At 49.7% G+C, this 16,251-nt stretch overlaps 1 protein-coding gene across 2 annotated transcripts; it reads left to right on the top strand.

Annotated features, from left to right (window-relative positions):
* The first annotated feature begins 42 nt into the window (after positions 1–42).
* ABCB9 (ATP binding cassette subfamily B member 9) lies at positions 43–12,928 on the top strand. 2 transcript variants are annotated; one of them, XM_080370219.1, is made up of 8 exons: positions 43–1,421; positions 2,336–2,533; positions 4,182–4,310; positions 6,473–6,661; positions 7,231–7,404; positions 8,771–8,930; positions 9,839–9,975; positions 11,131–12,928. In XM_080370219.1, exons 1-8 carry the CDS (start codon positions 1,122–1,124, stop codon positions 11,467–11,469), a joined length of 1,626 nt encoding a protein of 541 aa, XP_080226345.1. In that variant the 5' UTR covers positions 43–1,121; the 3' UTR covers positions 11,470–12,928. The 2 variants fall into 2 exon arrangements, with proteins under 2 accessions (XP_080226345.1, XP_080226346.1); XM_080370220.1 differs by having other exon boundaries at positions 1,336–1,421; positions 2,248–2,533.
* Positions 12,929–16,251: the final 3,323 nt, after the last annotated feature.

The following is a 16,251-nucleotide window of genomic DNA, read 5'->3' as shown; positions in this document are numbered from 1 at the left end:
CCCAACCCCGAGGATGTCCCATTGCCACCAATCAGCCTGACATCCAGCAGTCCCAGGACTGACATGCTCATCTCCGTTCATCCCCAAAACACCTACTTTCCTCCTCCTATACCTCCCGTCAGTGCCTGCTGGTCAGCTGCTCTCCGGCTCTGCTCCAGGCATTGGAGATCTCAGATGCGTGAAGCTTGCTGGGTGTGCTTATCACTTCCCCTGCTTGCAGTTCAGTCCTGTCCCGGTCTGTGCCGCTCCGGTGTGGTCCCAGCCCACTGTAACTCTTCACACATTTAATCTCATCTTGGTGGTATTTTTAGTTTTGAGGCTGTTGCCGTATTTAGCAATCGCTGCACAGTGCCCTGGTAGCTGAGGACAGCAGACATGTTATTGTAAGTGGGATATGGGTAACCCTGGCCTTACACAAAAGCGTGGGAATTCAGCTGGACTCTAAGTATTTTTTGTTTATATATATATATATATGTATAAAATATATTTATATCAAAGTATAAAAAATACAGGCCAAGTATTTAGGAATTTAGGGTGATTTTTGCTGGCTATAATGTTCAGCTCCACCAAAGGGTACCCCAGGAGCTTTACCCCTTAGTAGCTGGACCCATGTCCTCAGGGTCACTTGGATCAGCTCCAGGCTTTGGAGCACATGACTAAACCCTAACAGCCCTCTCCAAACCCTAACATTCCTCTCCAAAGCCATCTCATGCTCCACAGGGCATGCTGTGTCTGGCCCTGGCTGGTCCTGCTGGGATGGTGGGACAAGGTGCCAGCAGGCCCTGGTGAGCTCCTGGAGGGCTCCTGACACCGTTTAGAAATGAACTCAGAGTTGGGTTGACAGCTTTGTCTTCAGCAGCCCAGCAAATGCTCCACCCATGCACTTGCTGCCCATCTGTGTGCCCACGGGGTGCCCTCTGGTGCACGGTGCTGCTGCCATCCCCTTTGTTGTCCTGTAGCATCCATGGTGACCCAGGGATGTAGCTCATGCCTTCAGGTGCATTTCGTGTCCCTTGTGCATGCAGCAATTCAGGTTCCTCTTTTTGCTTCACATCCACAGCAGTGGAGAGTCACCCCCCTTCCATGTAACCTTTCAGACCCCCAGCAAGGGGCTGGGTTGAATGGGGAGCTCTGTCTGTCTCCTGGCACAGGACATGGGACCTACCATAGTGACATGTCCCCACTCTCCCTTTCCCCAACCCCTTGTTGCTGCAGGGGATGTCATCTCCCGCCTGACATCGGACACGACCATTGTGAGCGACCTGGTCTCCCAGAACATCAACATCTTCCTGCGTAATGTGGTGAAAGCCACGGGCGTGATCTTCTTCATGTTCAGCCTCTCCTGGAAGCTCTCGCTCGTCACCTTCATGGGTTTCCCCATCATCATGCTGGTGTCTGATGTCTATGGGAAGTACTACAAGGTAGGCAGTAGCAGCTGGCACAGCCATGGTATGCCACAATGCTGGGCTGTTCCCGTGGTGAAGTTATTGTGGAGTTTGCGGGTGGCCTTGGAGCTGGTGGGACTGATGCTGCCAACAGTGCTTTGCTGCCAACAGCAGGGGCAGGAAGGCAGCATTAAACTGTATGGGCAGAGGAGCATAGCCTTGGCTCTTACCTTGCCTCATGCTCAGGAGTGGAAGCATCTTGGGTCTGACAGGAGAGGGAGCTTGGCTGTGGGGTGGCCCATATTCACCTGCCTGTCCTCCTGTGATTCCTCCCCTCCCTCTGGAGGGACTTGGTGGGGGTTAAACCCAGTGCCAAGCTCCCTGCCTCCGTCTGGGGTCAGCGTGGGCCCAGGGCTGTTCCCTGTGGCTAATGCCACATCCCATGGGCCATGCAAGTCCCGCAGTGCTGGTCCCTGTGTCAGGTATGAGTGGTCTCCACCGGGCCTGGGGCGCAGCATGCACAGGTGCTGCCAAAACAAGGGTCCTTGCTCAGCTGTGGGTCCTCCTGCTGGTCAGGCACTTGTGGGAGGAGTGAAGCTGCCCTTGGTCACCAGACCTGTCCCTGACTTGGAAAGTCCTGGAAGGGTTCCTGGGCCAGGCTAACCCTGTCCCATCACGGGACCGAGGGCAGCAGCTCTGCTGCAGGCTTCCCAATTGGTCCTGGAGATGGCACTTCACCTCCTGTGACCCAGGTCCCTCGGGGACAGCACAATGAATCCATTCTCCTCCCAGCACGGTGTCCCAGTGCTCAGCCTTGTTGCCCATAGCCTTGGAAAATGTCACTGTACCTTCTTTTCCCAAGCCCAGCAGAGCCCAGGGTGTATGGGGAGATGTGCCATGGGCAGCCCAGTGCCTGCTGAGCCCCCTCTGCCTCCCCCCACTCCCTGCAGAAGCTCTCCAAGGATGTGCAGAACGCCCTGGCCAAGGCAAACAACACTGCCGAGGAGACCATCTCCGCCATGAAGACTGTCCGCAGTTTTGCCAATGAGGAGGCGGAGGCGAACGTGTACTGGCAGAAGCTGCAGCAGGTGTACAAACTCAACAAGCGGGAGGCCATGGCTTACACCTACTATGTCTGGTCCAGTGGGGTAGGTGGCTGGTGCCAGGGCTTCCCTATGTGGGGCTGGGGACATTGCTTCGGATCCAAAAATGCAGGTGGCACTGTGCACATGCTTCTTCTCCACTTCCAGGGAGCTTTGCAGGGTGAGCCCAGCCTTGATGTCCACTGCCAGTGTTCCTTTGTCCCTTGATTATTATTTTTTTTTTCACCCATCAAAAAATATATTCCATTTCCCCTTAGGGCAGCACTGCATCATGCCACTGAACAGTCTATTTTCTCTTGCAAATAAGAATATAATTGATAACTGCTCAAGGTCGTGGAAAACCCCATGCTTCTGGGCTGCTGCATTGCGTGCCTGTGCCAGCTCATCTCCAGGGCTCCGGCTGGGAAACAGCCGCGGCGTTGGTTGAGCTTCTGCTCAGAAACAAAGATTTTCTGCGTGTGGGTGGTGGCAGGGGGAGACTGCTGGTGTTTGGGGTGGGGTTTTGTTTGTTTGTTTGGGTTTTGGTGGGGGTTTTTTTGGTTTGTTTTTTGGTTGGTTTTTTTTCCCAAAATGCTTTTTCATCATTTAAGATGAGATAGTTTGGGATTTCTCCTGCACCAACTGATAACACAGGCTGTACAAAACCCTGCCATGAGGCTGCCCTTATCTCTGCACATTCAAGGACCTAGGAAGCCTCTGGTGAAGGGCTTGTGAGTTATGGTGCCCTCGTGAAGCTGTGGGAGACTTTATGGCTTCCCAAGTCTGGAAGCAAAATCGGAGCATTTTTAGCATCATTCCTGGTCTCCCAGGTGAAGCCGGAGTGTGAACTGGGTCAGCACGGACCCTGCTGAGTCAAAGGCGGTACAACCCCTCAGAAACTGCTCCTGCAGGGCTCGTGCAGAAAGAAGCTGATGGATTCAGCACAGCCCTAGTAGAGTTTTTCTTGGAGAGAACGCAAAATCTTAAGGTCAGATCATGACAGAGCAATAGGGGAAGATTTTTTTTCCCCCGATATTTTTGGCCGTGTGAATTTACAGCCTGTCCCACAAACATCGCACAGAGCATGAGGGCATCGCTGCTCTTCTGAGCACCTAGGCAGCATGGAACAAAACCAGCTGAATAAAGGCAGGGGCTGGTATTTGTCACATCAGAGCTGATCTGTCTTCTTTCTAGAGTAGGTGGTACCCCCCACACGCTGATTTCAGGCAAGAGTTGAGGTTATGCTTCACGGATTTATACATGCAAGGACGATTTTTTGCATTAACTCTTGGCTTGATTTTGTGTTCTAAATTAAAATGTGTCACACGTATAACAGAAAGTTTATTTTAGTGGCGAGGTGACTGCATGCTTTGGATAGTTTGAACGTAGATGATTATGCTTGAGGACGTTAGTTCATGAGATGCTTTGTTATTTCAGAGAAACTCTCCCTCTTTGGCTGTTGCCCCTCTGGACTTCTGTTTTGTTGAAAGATGCCAGCCCAGCTCCTCGAATCAGCCCATGTACTTGAGTTGCTTTTCCCTTCTCATGTCCATGCTCGCTGGTAGGGCTGTCAGCTGCACGCTGCTGGGGATGCTCAGTTTGGGGCTCAAAGAAGAAATGTCAGTGCATGAATTGTGGGCTATTGTGTGAGTAATCACAAATGTACCAAAATATCAATTGTCCTTGCTGATTTTGGGGTGTTTTCTTGCTTCAGCTGACCCTCCTGGTGGTCCAGGTCAGCATCCTTTACTATGGTGGGCACCTCGTGATCTCAGGGCAGATGACAAGTGGAAACCTGATATCCTTCATCATTTACGAGTTTGTCTTAGGAGACTGCATGGAGGTGAGTGTTTTATCCTTCTGGGCTACCCCGTGTCAGGAAAATGTTTATCTTCTAGAAGGTCACAGGGCAGTCACAGGGCCAGATCCAGTGTTGACTTTCCCACAACATATTTCCTTGGCACCGTGGCTTTGCCCACTGGTGGGCTGATCCTCCCCTCTGCTCCCTGCTCCTCTCCTGCTGTGGCCTCGCAACCTGAATGTGAAGCAGGTCGTCCCCCAGAAAGGCAATTGGGACCAAAGGGGTCAGGCTGGCCCCACTGAACAGCAGAGTCCTGGCTGCCTCCCAAGCACATTTCCTGGCATGAAGGATGCAGGGATTACAAAGCTGCCTGTTAAATTTCAGGCTTCATTAAAATCTTAATTATATTACTTTTTTTTTTTTTTCCCTTTCCCTGGAATAGACTGCAAGCTGCTGCATTGGCAGCGCGTTAGCAAGATGGGATTGTGGGTGGGATGGTAGAGCCCACCCAGGGCTGCTTTCCCCTTGCAAAGGCATAAGTTTGGCTAATCAAGGCAGAAATTGTCAAGCTGAGGTTTCCTCGCAGCCAAGCGTGCTTTCGGCAGTGTTTCAGCCTTTGGGCAGTGGCAGAGCGGAGCTGGAGGCAGCTCACCCAGCTCTCACCATCTGTTTGGATGACTGCAGGCTCTGGTTGTGTTTCCAGGCTGTGGTTTTGGTGTGTATTTTGTTGGGTTTGGGTTTTTTTTCCTTCCTGATGAGAGGGGCAGTTTCAGTATGAGCTGTTCTGCAGCTCTGGGTTTAGTGTTGAAAAGAGCCAATGTGATGGGGGTTTAGTCCAGGGAAGCCAGCGTCAGTCAGCACTGGTAAATCCACTACGACCATATTCCAGCAGGGAACAGCCTTATCATCTGTGAAACAGTTCTCTAGAAGGGTCCAGCCTGGAGCTACTCTGCATTTGAGGCACGTTTATTGGGTTTGCGTGGCAAGGTTTTGGTAGAGGTGGGGCTGCAGGGGTGGCTTCTGTGAGAAGATGCCAGAACCTTCCCCTGTGTCCAATGGAGCCAGTGCCAGCCGGCTCCAAGACAGACCCACCGCTGACCAAGGCTGAGCCCATCAGCGATGGTGGCAGCACCTGTGGGATAATGCATTTAAGAAGGGCAAAAAAAAAGCTGCACAACAAATGGCAGCTGGAGAGAGGCATGAAACTATGTGAGAGCAACAACTCTGCAGCCCCCTAGGCCAGCGCAGGAAGAGACAGGAGGGGCTCCAGGCGCCGGAGCAGAGATTCCCCAGCAGCCTGTGGTGAAGCCCACGGTGAGGCAGGCTGTGCCCTCAGCCCATGGAGCCCATGGCAGAGCAGATATCCACCTGCAGCCTGGGGAGGGCCCACGCCGGAGCAGGGGGATGCCGGGATGCCCTGGGAAGCCTGTGCTGGAGCAGGCTCCTGGTGGGACCTGTGGCCCTGTGGAGAGAGCAGCCCAGGCTGGAGCAGGTTTGCTGGCAGGACCTGTGACCCCATGGGGACACAGTTTGGAACAGTCTGTTCCTGAAGGGCTGCACCCCATGGAAGGGACCCATGCTGGAGCAATGTGTGAAGAATTGCAGCCTGTGGGAAGGACTCACATTGGGGAAATTCATGGAGAACTGTCTCCTGTGGGAGGGACCCCACGCTGGAGCAGGGGAAAAGTGCGAGGAGGAAGGAGCAGCAAAGATAACATGAGATGAACTGACCATAACCCCCATTCCCTGTTCCTCTGCCAGGGTAAAACCACCAGGTGTGCTAGGGAATAAGCCAGCCACCCGCAGGGGCTGGTGCCATGTGCTGCCACACATGAACTCTGCTCAGCCGTTGGGTTGGGGAGCTTCTGGTCTTGAGCAAAAAGAGATGAATGGAGGATTTTGATGGAAGTTTGGATCGTGTATCTCCTGGCACATGTCTTCTTTTCCCAATCCATGTGTTTCCTTCTTCTGTTTCCCTCTGAGTCTATCCATACACAAGATCTTTTTAGATGCCCTTTCCCTGGCCACGTCCATATGTTCCCTCCACACCCTGCAGAGGGGGAAGAGCTTTTTTCCTGTGTCTGATGACTGTAGTTAATGTCAGATGCTAGACTTGGGAATGCTTCTGCCATTCTCCTTATGAGTGGCACCGACTGACTTCTCCATCGCATGTGAGGGTCTCACCATTGTCTCTTCCCTTCCAGTCTGTCGGCTCTGTCTACAGCGGCTTGATGCAGGGAGTGGGAGCTGCCGAGAAGGTGTTTGAGTTCATTGACCGCAAGCCAACGATGGTGAATGATGGGACCCTGGCTCCAGACCACGTGGATGGGAAGGTGGAGTTCAGGAACGTGACGTTTTCCTACCGCACTCGCTCTGCAACACAGGTCCTCCAGGTGAGCCCCACAGGTGCAGAGTGCTGCTGGCCATGAGGTATCACGTGCTGCTTCTCCATCATGGCAATAACCAACCCCCAGCCCACTGGAAACATCAGCTGCCCTTCTGGAGATGCGTCAGGGCAGGCTTAACAGCACACTGGAAAACATTATAAAGAACAGTGGGTGTTTAGGGCTGGCCTTCCTTACAAGGAATGAGATTTATTAATAAAACCCTTGTTCCCTGCTCAGGCATTCAACACATCAGCGTGGTACGTGGCTTTGTGCCAAACTGCCTCGGACTGTTTCCATGGGAGAGGGGCTCGAGTCATGAGGCAGGGGGAAGCAGCAAAAAGCTTAGTTTGCTTTGCAGTTTTTAGAGGTCCTGCTACACCAGCAGGCAAATTTTAAGCAATTTTGGAGGCTTTTGCTTCCTCAGAGGCAGGAGAGATGGGTGATGTGGCACGTCACCAGGGTGGCAGGTCACCGTGGCTGGATTTTAGCTACCTTTCTTGCCTAGTGCCCAAGCTGCTGTTCCAGCACCCTGGGAAAAGCCAGGACCTGAGCACACTCTCCCATCCATGTTGCAGAATGTGTCCTTCACCCTGCACCCCGGCAAAGTGACAGCGCTGGTGGGTCCTTCAGGGAGCGGGAAGAGCTCCTGTGTCAACATCCTGGAGAACTTCTACCCTCTGCAAGACGGGCAGGTGCTGCTGGACGGGCGTCCTATTAACATGTACGATCACAAGTACCTGCACTCAGTGGTACGAGGACTGATATGTGTATTCTAGCTATCGCCTGCTGTGATCAGAGGGGATGAATGGTAGTGCTGCATGTTGCTTTGATCTGGCAGCTTTTGAAATGTCCAGAAATCTGGAGGCTGGAGATTGTCCAGGAAATGAATTCAGATAATTTGTGGGGGTGGAAGAGGAAGGGATGGGGAGGGGGATGCCTTCTGAAAACAGAACAAAAACATGTTTTGCTGTGTATTTTTTGGCCAATGCAATAGAAGCTAAGAGTTTGGTTGTTGGATTAATTATCATCTAAATTTGATTTGGAAAAAGAGTTTTGCTACCATCTAGCACTTTCTACCTTAAGATCTTAAAGTAATTCTCAGTTAATGGGGAGTTAAACCTCGGGATCCTGGCAGCAGCTGGAGCACCAGAGGGGCTGAGTGGTTTGCTTAGGAGAGGGGTCCGGGCCCCTCAGCTCTCATCTGTGTGTCAGCAGAGATCAGCCTTCATCTCCTCTGCAAGTAACTGCCGCCTTTGTTTGCCCCCAAAGCGAATGGCTTCACCAGTCAGCAGGGAAACCTGAAAACAATTGATCAGAGACAGGCTGGAAAGCCAAAGTTAGTGTGAAATAATTTACATTCCCTGCCTGTACTGAGCAAAAATTAAAAGACAAGCTAGTCTTTCAGTTTAGAAAGCCTGGTGTGGTGTTAGGAGCATGGGGAGAAGTCAATTAAAATATGACTCTGTCCCGCTGGCTCGCTTTGTGGCCGGTTCTGAGCAATAATTTGGAGGGTTCAATTTATTTAAATCCTGAGGGTTTGACAAAGCAGGCTGAATGCGAGAGTGAGCAGCAACAGCTGTAAGGTAGGACAGGGAGGCTGTTGCTAAGCAATTAAGGAATTGCGGCAGCTATGTCCCTAACTTGCTAATTTTGGTTTAAAAGATGCAGGAGGGCTCATTCATGTGGCCCAAGCGTGTTTAGTGGCCTTGAACAGAAAATCAACAAGAGCCTGGGAGGGTTTCTCCAGCCTGCCTTGTCCCAGCAACTGGTTTCCCATTCTGGGAAGAGCAAACAGTGACGAGAATGACAGGTCTGGAGCAAAACCATGGCAGGGTCTTGGAGGGGAAAGCCCATCCCAGATGCCAACATACCAGCATTGTATCAGGTTTCTTTCCTGCAAAATGGCTCCCCAGCAGACAATGCAAATTGGGCTGGGGCTGCCACCAGACACCCCATCCTCACTGGAAGTTCACACGAAGGTCCTTCTATATCTTGGATTAATGGTGGGGCTCTGCCTGCTTGACTCCTTACCCAGCAGTAACATGCCAATGATCCGAGATGCCAGCTGGGGTGTCTTCTGCTGCTGACCCCCTGCTCTTCCCTTCCTTTCTGCAGATCTCCCTGGTGAGCCAAGAGCCAGTGCTGTTTGCCCGCTCTATTGCAGATAATATTTCTTATGGCTTAACTTCAGCCTCCTTTGAGTCGGTTGTTCAGGCTGCCCAGAAGGCAAACGCGCACGCCTTCATCACGGAGTTACAAGATGGCTACCAAACAGGTACCAAAATCCTTCCAATTACACTTGGAAAAGCATTGCCCAGGGAAGGCAGAGACTCTCCCCTTGTGTGGAAAGTCAGGCAGGTAGTGATGGACCCAAGTCCTCATGTCCATGGCAGCTTGATGGTGGTGTACTGGCAGCTACGTGGAGAGGTGCAGCACTGTGGCTGCCTGTTGGGGTGACTGAGGTGCTGCAAGAATTCTGAGCTCATCCCAGGACAGTGTTTCTGCTGCTGCTGTATGGCAGTGGGGTGAGTGTCCCCCATCCCATCCAGACCAGTCTGGCTCCCGGTGCCTGGCAGTGTTACGGAGATGTGGTACTGGCAGTTTCACCATTTTTCAGTGCAGCGATCAGGAGAAAAGCCAAGAACACAAGCAGTTAGCTGTGTACCGCCCCACCTGCAAAGGAAGAAAATAAACTTGTGATAAATCCATAGTAATAAAAGCTGATGTGTTTGTGAAAGTGGGACTTTGTGAGGAGGCAGGTCAGACTGACCATGGTTTGTGTTTATGGGAACCAGCAGAGAGGTCCCTGTTTCCCCTCACTGCTGCCTTGGTTGCCCACCCCCCAGAGCCCAGCTTGCAGGGAGAGATTGCAATGATGTATGGGCAGGGAGGGGGGCTCAGCGTTTGGATGCTCTCCCAGGCTCAGGGACTTTTCTGCATTGTTTCTATGAGCATCAGTCCCTCAGACGCTGGGACGACAGTGGAGAACTTGCTGCTGGAAGGAAGGACGGCAGCCTCCGTGATGTTTAACTCGCTTAAATTGCTCTGCCAAGTGAGCAGAAACCATTCAGCTGGTCTTTGCTTCAAAGCATGACACCATGCTGATGCTGTGGCTGGGAGCTGAACTTGACGGCAGCTCTTAATTTTTATTTTGATCCCTTCTTCTCTCCCTTGACCCAACAGAGGCAGGTGAAAAAGGAGCCCAGCTGTCAGGTGGCCAGAAGCAGAGAGTGGCAATTGCCAGGGCCTTGATCCGAACCCCCCCCATCCTGATCCTGGATGAAGCCACGAGCGCACTGGATGCAGAGAGCGAACATGCGGTGAGTGGGTGACTCGAGTGTTTGGGCCAAAGAGGTGGTTGGTTTGGAGGAAAGATTGTAGCTTCAATTTCCAGCCTGTGCACAAGCTTAGTCTTGACATGGTGCTACCAGAGGTTTGAGCAGGACACTAATTCCTGAGCAGGAATTTGCTTCCAGCACTGCTGTAGCCACCAAGAAGGGAATAGTCCTGTGCTCACAGCCACCAAAGTCTGACAAACCTGATGAGATGGGGATCTCTGCCAATCTTTGTTAAACATGGAAAGTGTTAATTGGCATACAGCAACTGTGTGCAGCCTTTTAGGACAGGATACAGAGGAAGACCCTAAAAAATGGTACTACGGCAGGGGAAGTAGGACTGCCTGAGCTAAAATGCCAGCTGAGGCATCACAGAAGCCATGCTTGCAGGAAAGGCCCTGAGGTTTCTGTGAACTGAGCTGGGATGTGATGACAAAACAGCTCTACCAGTAACAGTTTGGCCTCACTGGTTTAATGGTGTGAGGGAAAGCTAAGTCAAGATTGAGGTACAAGGATGTGTCTCCTGGTCCTGGAGGACAAGTGCTGTTGGTCCATGGTGTGGGGCAGTGCCAGCATCTGATCTTGGAGCAGCTCACTGGTTTGCAGGTCCTCAGCCACGTGTGGTGTCTGATGCCAGGCAGGGGCTGGTTTTGGCTAGCCAGGGGTCTCAATGTGCCATGTGCCTGGTGGCCATCTACCTGCCTTTAGACCTTAATGTTCCTCGTGGCTGGAGAACCACTCTCTTGCTTTGCTTTGCTACACCCAGGAAATAGCCCTGCTTTTCTGAGCAGCTGCAGTTACTGGGTATTGGCTTCCTGCAGTCCATGCCAACACCGTGTGGCCTTCAGATCTGGGGCTGAGCATAACAAGAACCCAGCCTGCAGGATCAGACCTGTGTGCACACCACACCTGTGGGCTGGCTGGCCCAAGATGGGCTTTTGGGCTGCACAGCCAGAGCCAGCAGCTGGGACGGACATGCCAGTGCTGGTAGCGCTGCAGGGAGTCTTGTGTCTCTGTATAGCCCGGGGAGAGCAGATCTCCTGTCCAGAGGTTTCTTAACACAGACCACAAAGCTGCTGTTCTCCCTTCCAAAGCGGAGCCAGTGACGCTCGGGCACTAACGTCTTTTCCTCCCGCGCAGATTCAGCAGGCGATTTATGGTGACTTGCAGAACCACACGGTGCTTGTCATAGCTCACAGGCTGAGCACTGTCGAGAAGGCACATAACATCATTGTGCTGGACAAGGGCCGCGTGGTGCAGCAGGGCTCGCACAAGGAGCTGATGGAAGAAGGAGGCCTTTATTCCAAGCTGGTGCAGAGACAGATCCTGGGGCTGGAGGGGGGCGGCGCGGACAGTCACCAACCTGCAGCCCGGGGAGATTCAGCGAAGGCACCCGGCGGGCTGGAGGAAGAGTTCAGGATAGACCATTCCGTGCCGGCCATGGCGCAGGACGATTACAACACCACAGCTCACAAGTGAGAGCGCCAACGGCCGGCGCTCAAGACGCTTGCTGGGATGCTGGGACAGGAGGTGGCTTGCCGACAGGCTCGTGCGCTGCAGAATGCCACCTGTTCGCTCACCCCACGCGCGCGTGTCACACACCTGTGCACACACAAACACACACTATAGAGCTTCCTGCATTACTGGCCAGCAGGCAGATGCCGGCTGGTTAAACGGGGAAATGGATTTATTCAAGGGAGTTGGGTCTTTAGCAGTTCCCAGCCTTTCTACTGGGTTTCTTTTCTTACTACCAGTAATTCCTCTCGACTGGGACTTTTCTCCCATCGATATGCATGTGTAACTGCTATTAACTGTAATGGATGTTAAATGCATGCATGGAGGGGAAGACTGAAAACCCCTTCAGGAATTTCAGGGGGTGGCTGTTGTGGCTGGATAGAAAAACAGCGACTGTAAACCAAGGTCCTGCTCCTGCTCTCAAATTATGGGGCCAATCCAAAGTCTGCTGAAGTCTGTAGGGCGCTGCCTTTGGCTTCGGTGAAAACTGGATCACTCCCATGGGGCTGAACGCTGGGAGAGTTTTGCACTGAGTGCCTGCAGGCTCAGGCTCACAACCATTGCTGCTGAGCTTGTATCATGTAGTAACCATCCTTGCTAGACTGAGTCAGGGGACTGGGAGGCAGATGTTGCTTTCAGATTTGCTCTTGGTGCTTGGTGGGTGTTTGTTTTTAAGGATGAAAGGTTTTGCCATAATTGGGTTAGGGTTTGGGGGTTTTTGGTTTGGTTTTTCTTTGTTTTGATTTGGTTTGGGGTTTGTTTTTTTTATATATCTGTGTGCACTGTGCAATGTCTGTCTGGCTCCAGCATCTGCTGAAAACTGCTCTTTCAGAATTTTTTTAACTCACAACCCCGGTGCTGGTTTGAAAAAAACAACACTAAAGACAGGCATAAAACACTAGAAGACAGCACTTTATAAATCCCACCAAAGCTTTGTTCAGCTTCAGGCCATGCTAGTGACTTCACTGCATGGGAAATCCATACACTTTCCTTGAAGTCTGATTTCAGCTGCCTGAACTTTAAAATGTGTTTATTTGAATATTATTTATTAACCTACTTTTAGTATGAGGGATAGAAAGAAATATGTTGCTCCTAGCCCTTTCGGGTAATGGCTGTGGCTTAGTAGTGTTACCCTGCCATAGATTGGTGAAGAAACCTATGCAGCCAGGCAGGTGCTGTTGAAAAATAGCATTTATATGGGGAAGATTGACTTCAGACTGTGCATAGTTAAGAAATTATCTCAAGCACTTTAGCTCTCATGTTTTCCAATATTTGAATGCTGCTGTGTTTTACTTTTTGGCAGGTTTGCATTTTTGTTGTTGGCAATGTTTTGTTTTCGTTTAGTGATGTTTTACAAACTCTTTAGTGTCCTTGAGGAGGGATGCTCAAAAAATAAAATACTACCTCTGCCACTCAACATCGAGCCAATCTAGTGGGGGTGGTTTTTTTGCATTCAGGATTTTCAAGGTAATGTTATCTGAGCTGATGGCTGAATATGGCTGCACCCTGTACATGTTCTGGCTCCCTTGCAGGGAATGACAAGAAGAACCTACCGAAAATTAGGTATGTAAAAGACTACAACATCTGTTAATGGCTGTAAGTCATAGCAGTAGGTATAACCCGTTTAAGAACTCGTTTTCATCCTGGATCCCATCCAGTAGTCAGTCTCGCACAAATCAGCAGGCAGTCTAACCCGTTCTCAAAGCACAGAAGCACAATGCTTCGTGACTGGAATCTTTTCAGCTGCTTGCTTTTGTAAGACGATAAAAATCTGTGCCTTGGCAGAATGAGAGCTCTTTTTACCTTATCTCCCTCCACTTAGGAAACCTCTGTTGCACTCTGAACTCCTCAGTTCACCCCTTCAGTAAATGGCCATGCATTCTTGCTTGATGAAAATTTGCACTCTGTATATGAAGAAGTTGGGGGTTCCACTCAGCACTTGTGGGCAAGTGATTAATTCTGCATTTTTATCAGTACCTGGGAGGAGAATGTGGCTAGCGGTTCATACAAGTGAAATTAACTTCTGCTTAATTGAAAAAAAGGGGGGGAAAGAAAGATTGGGTTACCTGGGAACTAGGGAAGCCACCTCACCCTGGGAAGTGCTAGTAGGACGATGCTCATTAGTACACAAGACGCCATAAAAGAGAATTTGATCGTGTCATGTGTGTGTCTCCCAAGCAGTGCTGCAAAAAAGGGAATTGGAGGATACAATCGGATTAGTTTTATTGCAAAGACTACAGTGAATTTCAGGAAGGGAGCCCTGCTTCCCAAGCCTGTTGTGATGGTAATCCCAGCATTGCACTCCCAGGTCAGGTCCAAACAGCTTCAACTGAAATGGCACATTGGAAATGGGCAGATTGTCTCTGGTGGCACCAGTCCAAGCTGATAACAGGGCCCAACTTTGTTCATTGCCACAGGTGCTGAATTCTCTTTTGCATCCAGATAACTCAAGGCTACTTTTCCACTGAGCCTTACATCTTGTGGCTTGAACAAATCCTTTTATTGTGCTGTTGGTGTGTGACAAGTAGATCTGCCTGTATGCTAAAGCCAGGAGGGTGTTCTTCTGGCCTGGAGCTCTGCACACCACCAGGGATCCAGCAGTACTAATCTAATGCAGACATTTCTGCTGGCCCAGTACAAACCCTATGACTATACAGAAAATACTATCTTTCAAAATCAGTCCAACTATGACTTCTTTTTGAAGTGAAATCAGGGTCAGAGATGGCTGTTAGCCAACCTAAGCCTAGCAGTGAAGATGAGCTTAACTCAGTGCAGCAGTGGAAATTGCTCCAGTGCTGGAACACAAGCTGCCTCCTGGAGCTGCTCCATCCCTTGGGTTTCGCTGCCTGTGGGCAGTCTCTGTGTTTCAGGCTATTCTCCTGGAAACAAGGCCACTGTTCCCTCTGAAACCCTGAACTGTAGTATTTTGTGGCTGCAGGTTTGCCCAGAGTTGATAATTACATGGGAGCATGAAAAAATCTGTTCAGGACCTTCTCAATTACAGCAATGCAGATAAAAAATTTCTTCTCCTCAAAGGGAAAAGTCTTTACAGGGAACTCAGGGGTTTATCCGAAACCTTAACTTGGGGAGCACAACTTGAAGACTTGTCACGGCAGAATTGGAAGCAATTAGGCATTTGAAAGCACCATTGATTACAAAGGTTGACTGTATATTCCACAGCAGGTTGTTTTCCTCACTATTAATAAGCTCTAACCATTCCCTGTAAAAGGTATAACCACAGCTTTATTTGATTTAAATGTTGGAGAACCCTATCCAAGATGAATTCAAGAGTAGATCTTACAGTCCTAGGAATTCCCCAAGGACACATATTTACCCTGTACCTCTGCACAGACAAGGTATGTGGCTGACTGACCCAGTAAATGAGAACACTGTAATGGAAAAAAACACAGCTGTGTTTATTCCAACAACTTGTCTCCTGGTGCACCAACCTCTGCCTCAATCAGCAACTGTGTGTTTCAGTAGCTGCACTTTCTAGGCCTTCAGCAGGTCTGGAAATAACCACAAGCAAATAGACAGAGTGCTTCTAGCTCAGGTTCAGAGATGTGTCTTAGTCTGGGGAGGAAAAACAGTATCTGCCTTTCGTACTCTAGCTTCACTGTAAGCTTAAGGCAAAGGAAGTTATTTGCAGGTATATAAACCTGCTCCTCTTATCACACCTGTGGCTCCCTGCAAGGAAGGAGTAACTAACAATTCTTGCTCTGTCTCAGACAGCAGGACTGCTGTTCCCTCTCAAACAGGACCGCTGTTTCTCTCCCAGGATGCTGAATATGCAGGTCATTTTCACGTGTGAAGGAATCTGGATTATGAAATCTAAACAGAAGTATGGCCTGTGATTAATATATAGAAGGAAATTAAATTGTAAGTAAGCCTGAAAACTTATCTGTCTATTGAGCAACCAGGCTAATAAGGGTTAATAAAGCCAAAGATTAGACTTGTAAATTCAGTCTCTACATAACCAACCAGTTTTTCCAGAAAAAGAAAATAAGTTGTTGTGAAGGTGACTTGCAAAGTATGTCTAAATCTAATAAATATGCATGGTTCCAGCGCTACTGACTGTAAAAGGATATGAGGTGACAGAGGGAAATCCAAGATCGAGTTTAAGAAAGGAAAAAAAAATAATCTAACATCTAATTTAAACTAGTCTGGATACCAGTTCTCCCCAAGGCTGAAGCTTGACTCCTTATTCACCATGACAGGGTCACCACTGTAATCTTCCCAATTTTTTTGTTCTATTTCTCCTGTAGTAAGAAATCCTGACTTCTGTACTTTGCCTGCTTACAGTTTTAACGTTCATGAACACTGTCACCTTTCAAAAGGATTTCAGCAAAGGCAAATAGGAACCAGGGCTGGGTAGTTCATAAATCTCAGCCTGCAGCATTGCAATATTTGATAATCCCTGTAGCCTAAAATCCTAGTATATCTGCAATCCTTCATATTCTGTCCAAGTGATGTGCTGTCATAAAACCTTTATCTTTCATGAAGACTGCTGAATGGAAAGGCACCTCCCTACCTGTCCAAATAGAAAATTTAATTATACAAAAGCAGTTGACCCCTAACTTGTCTCTTAGCCTCAGCTACTTTTCTGGCCAACCTGAGAACTCAAATCACACGCAGATGTTCATCAAAGTACTAAAAAACAGACCAGATGTTTAGCATAGACACTTCTCTCCAACATCACTAGAATCCAAACATATCTACACAGGCAGAAGTGCTATATTCAATATA

This window comes from Falco punctatus, assembly GCF_963210335.1.
Source record: "Falco punctatus genome assembly, chromosome: 1".
Taxonomy (NCBI): Eukaryota; Metazoa; Chordata; class Aves; order Falconiformes; family Falconidae; genus Falco; species Falco punctatus.
Note: the sequence above shows the minus strand (reverse complement) of the source record. Positions and strands in the feature narration are given on the sequence as shown.

Coding starts and splice junctions, on each gene's coding strand:
- ABCB9 (XM_080370219.1), top strand. CDS start 1,122: ATGGGGAGCTCTGTCTGTCTCCTGGCACAGGACATGGGACCTACCATA. Junction 1,422..2,335: donor TCTATGGGAAGTACTACAAG/GTAGGCAGTAGC, acceptor CACTCCCTGCAG/AAGCTCTCCAAGGATGTGCA. Junction 6,662..7,230: donor CTGCAACACAGGTCCTCCAG/GTGAGCCCCACA, acceptor TCCATGTTGCAG/AATGTGTCCTTCACCCTGCA.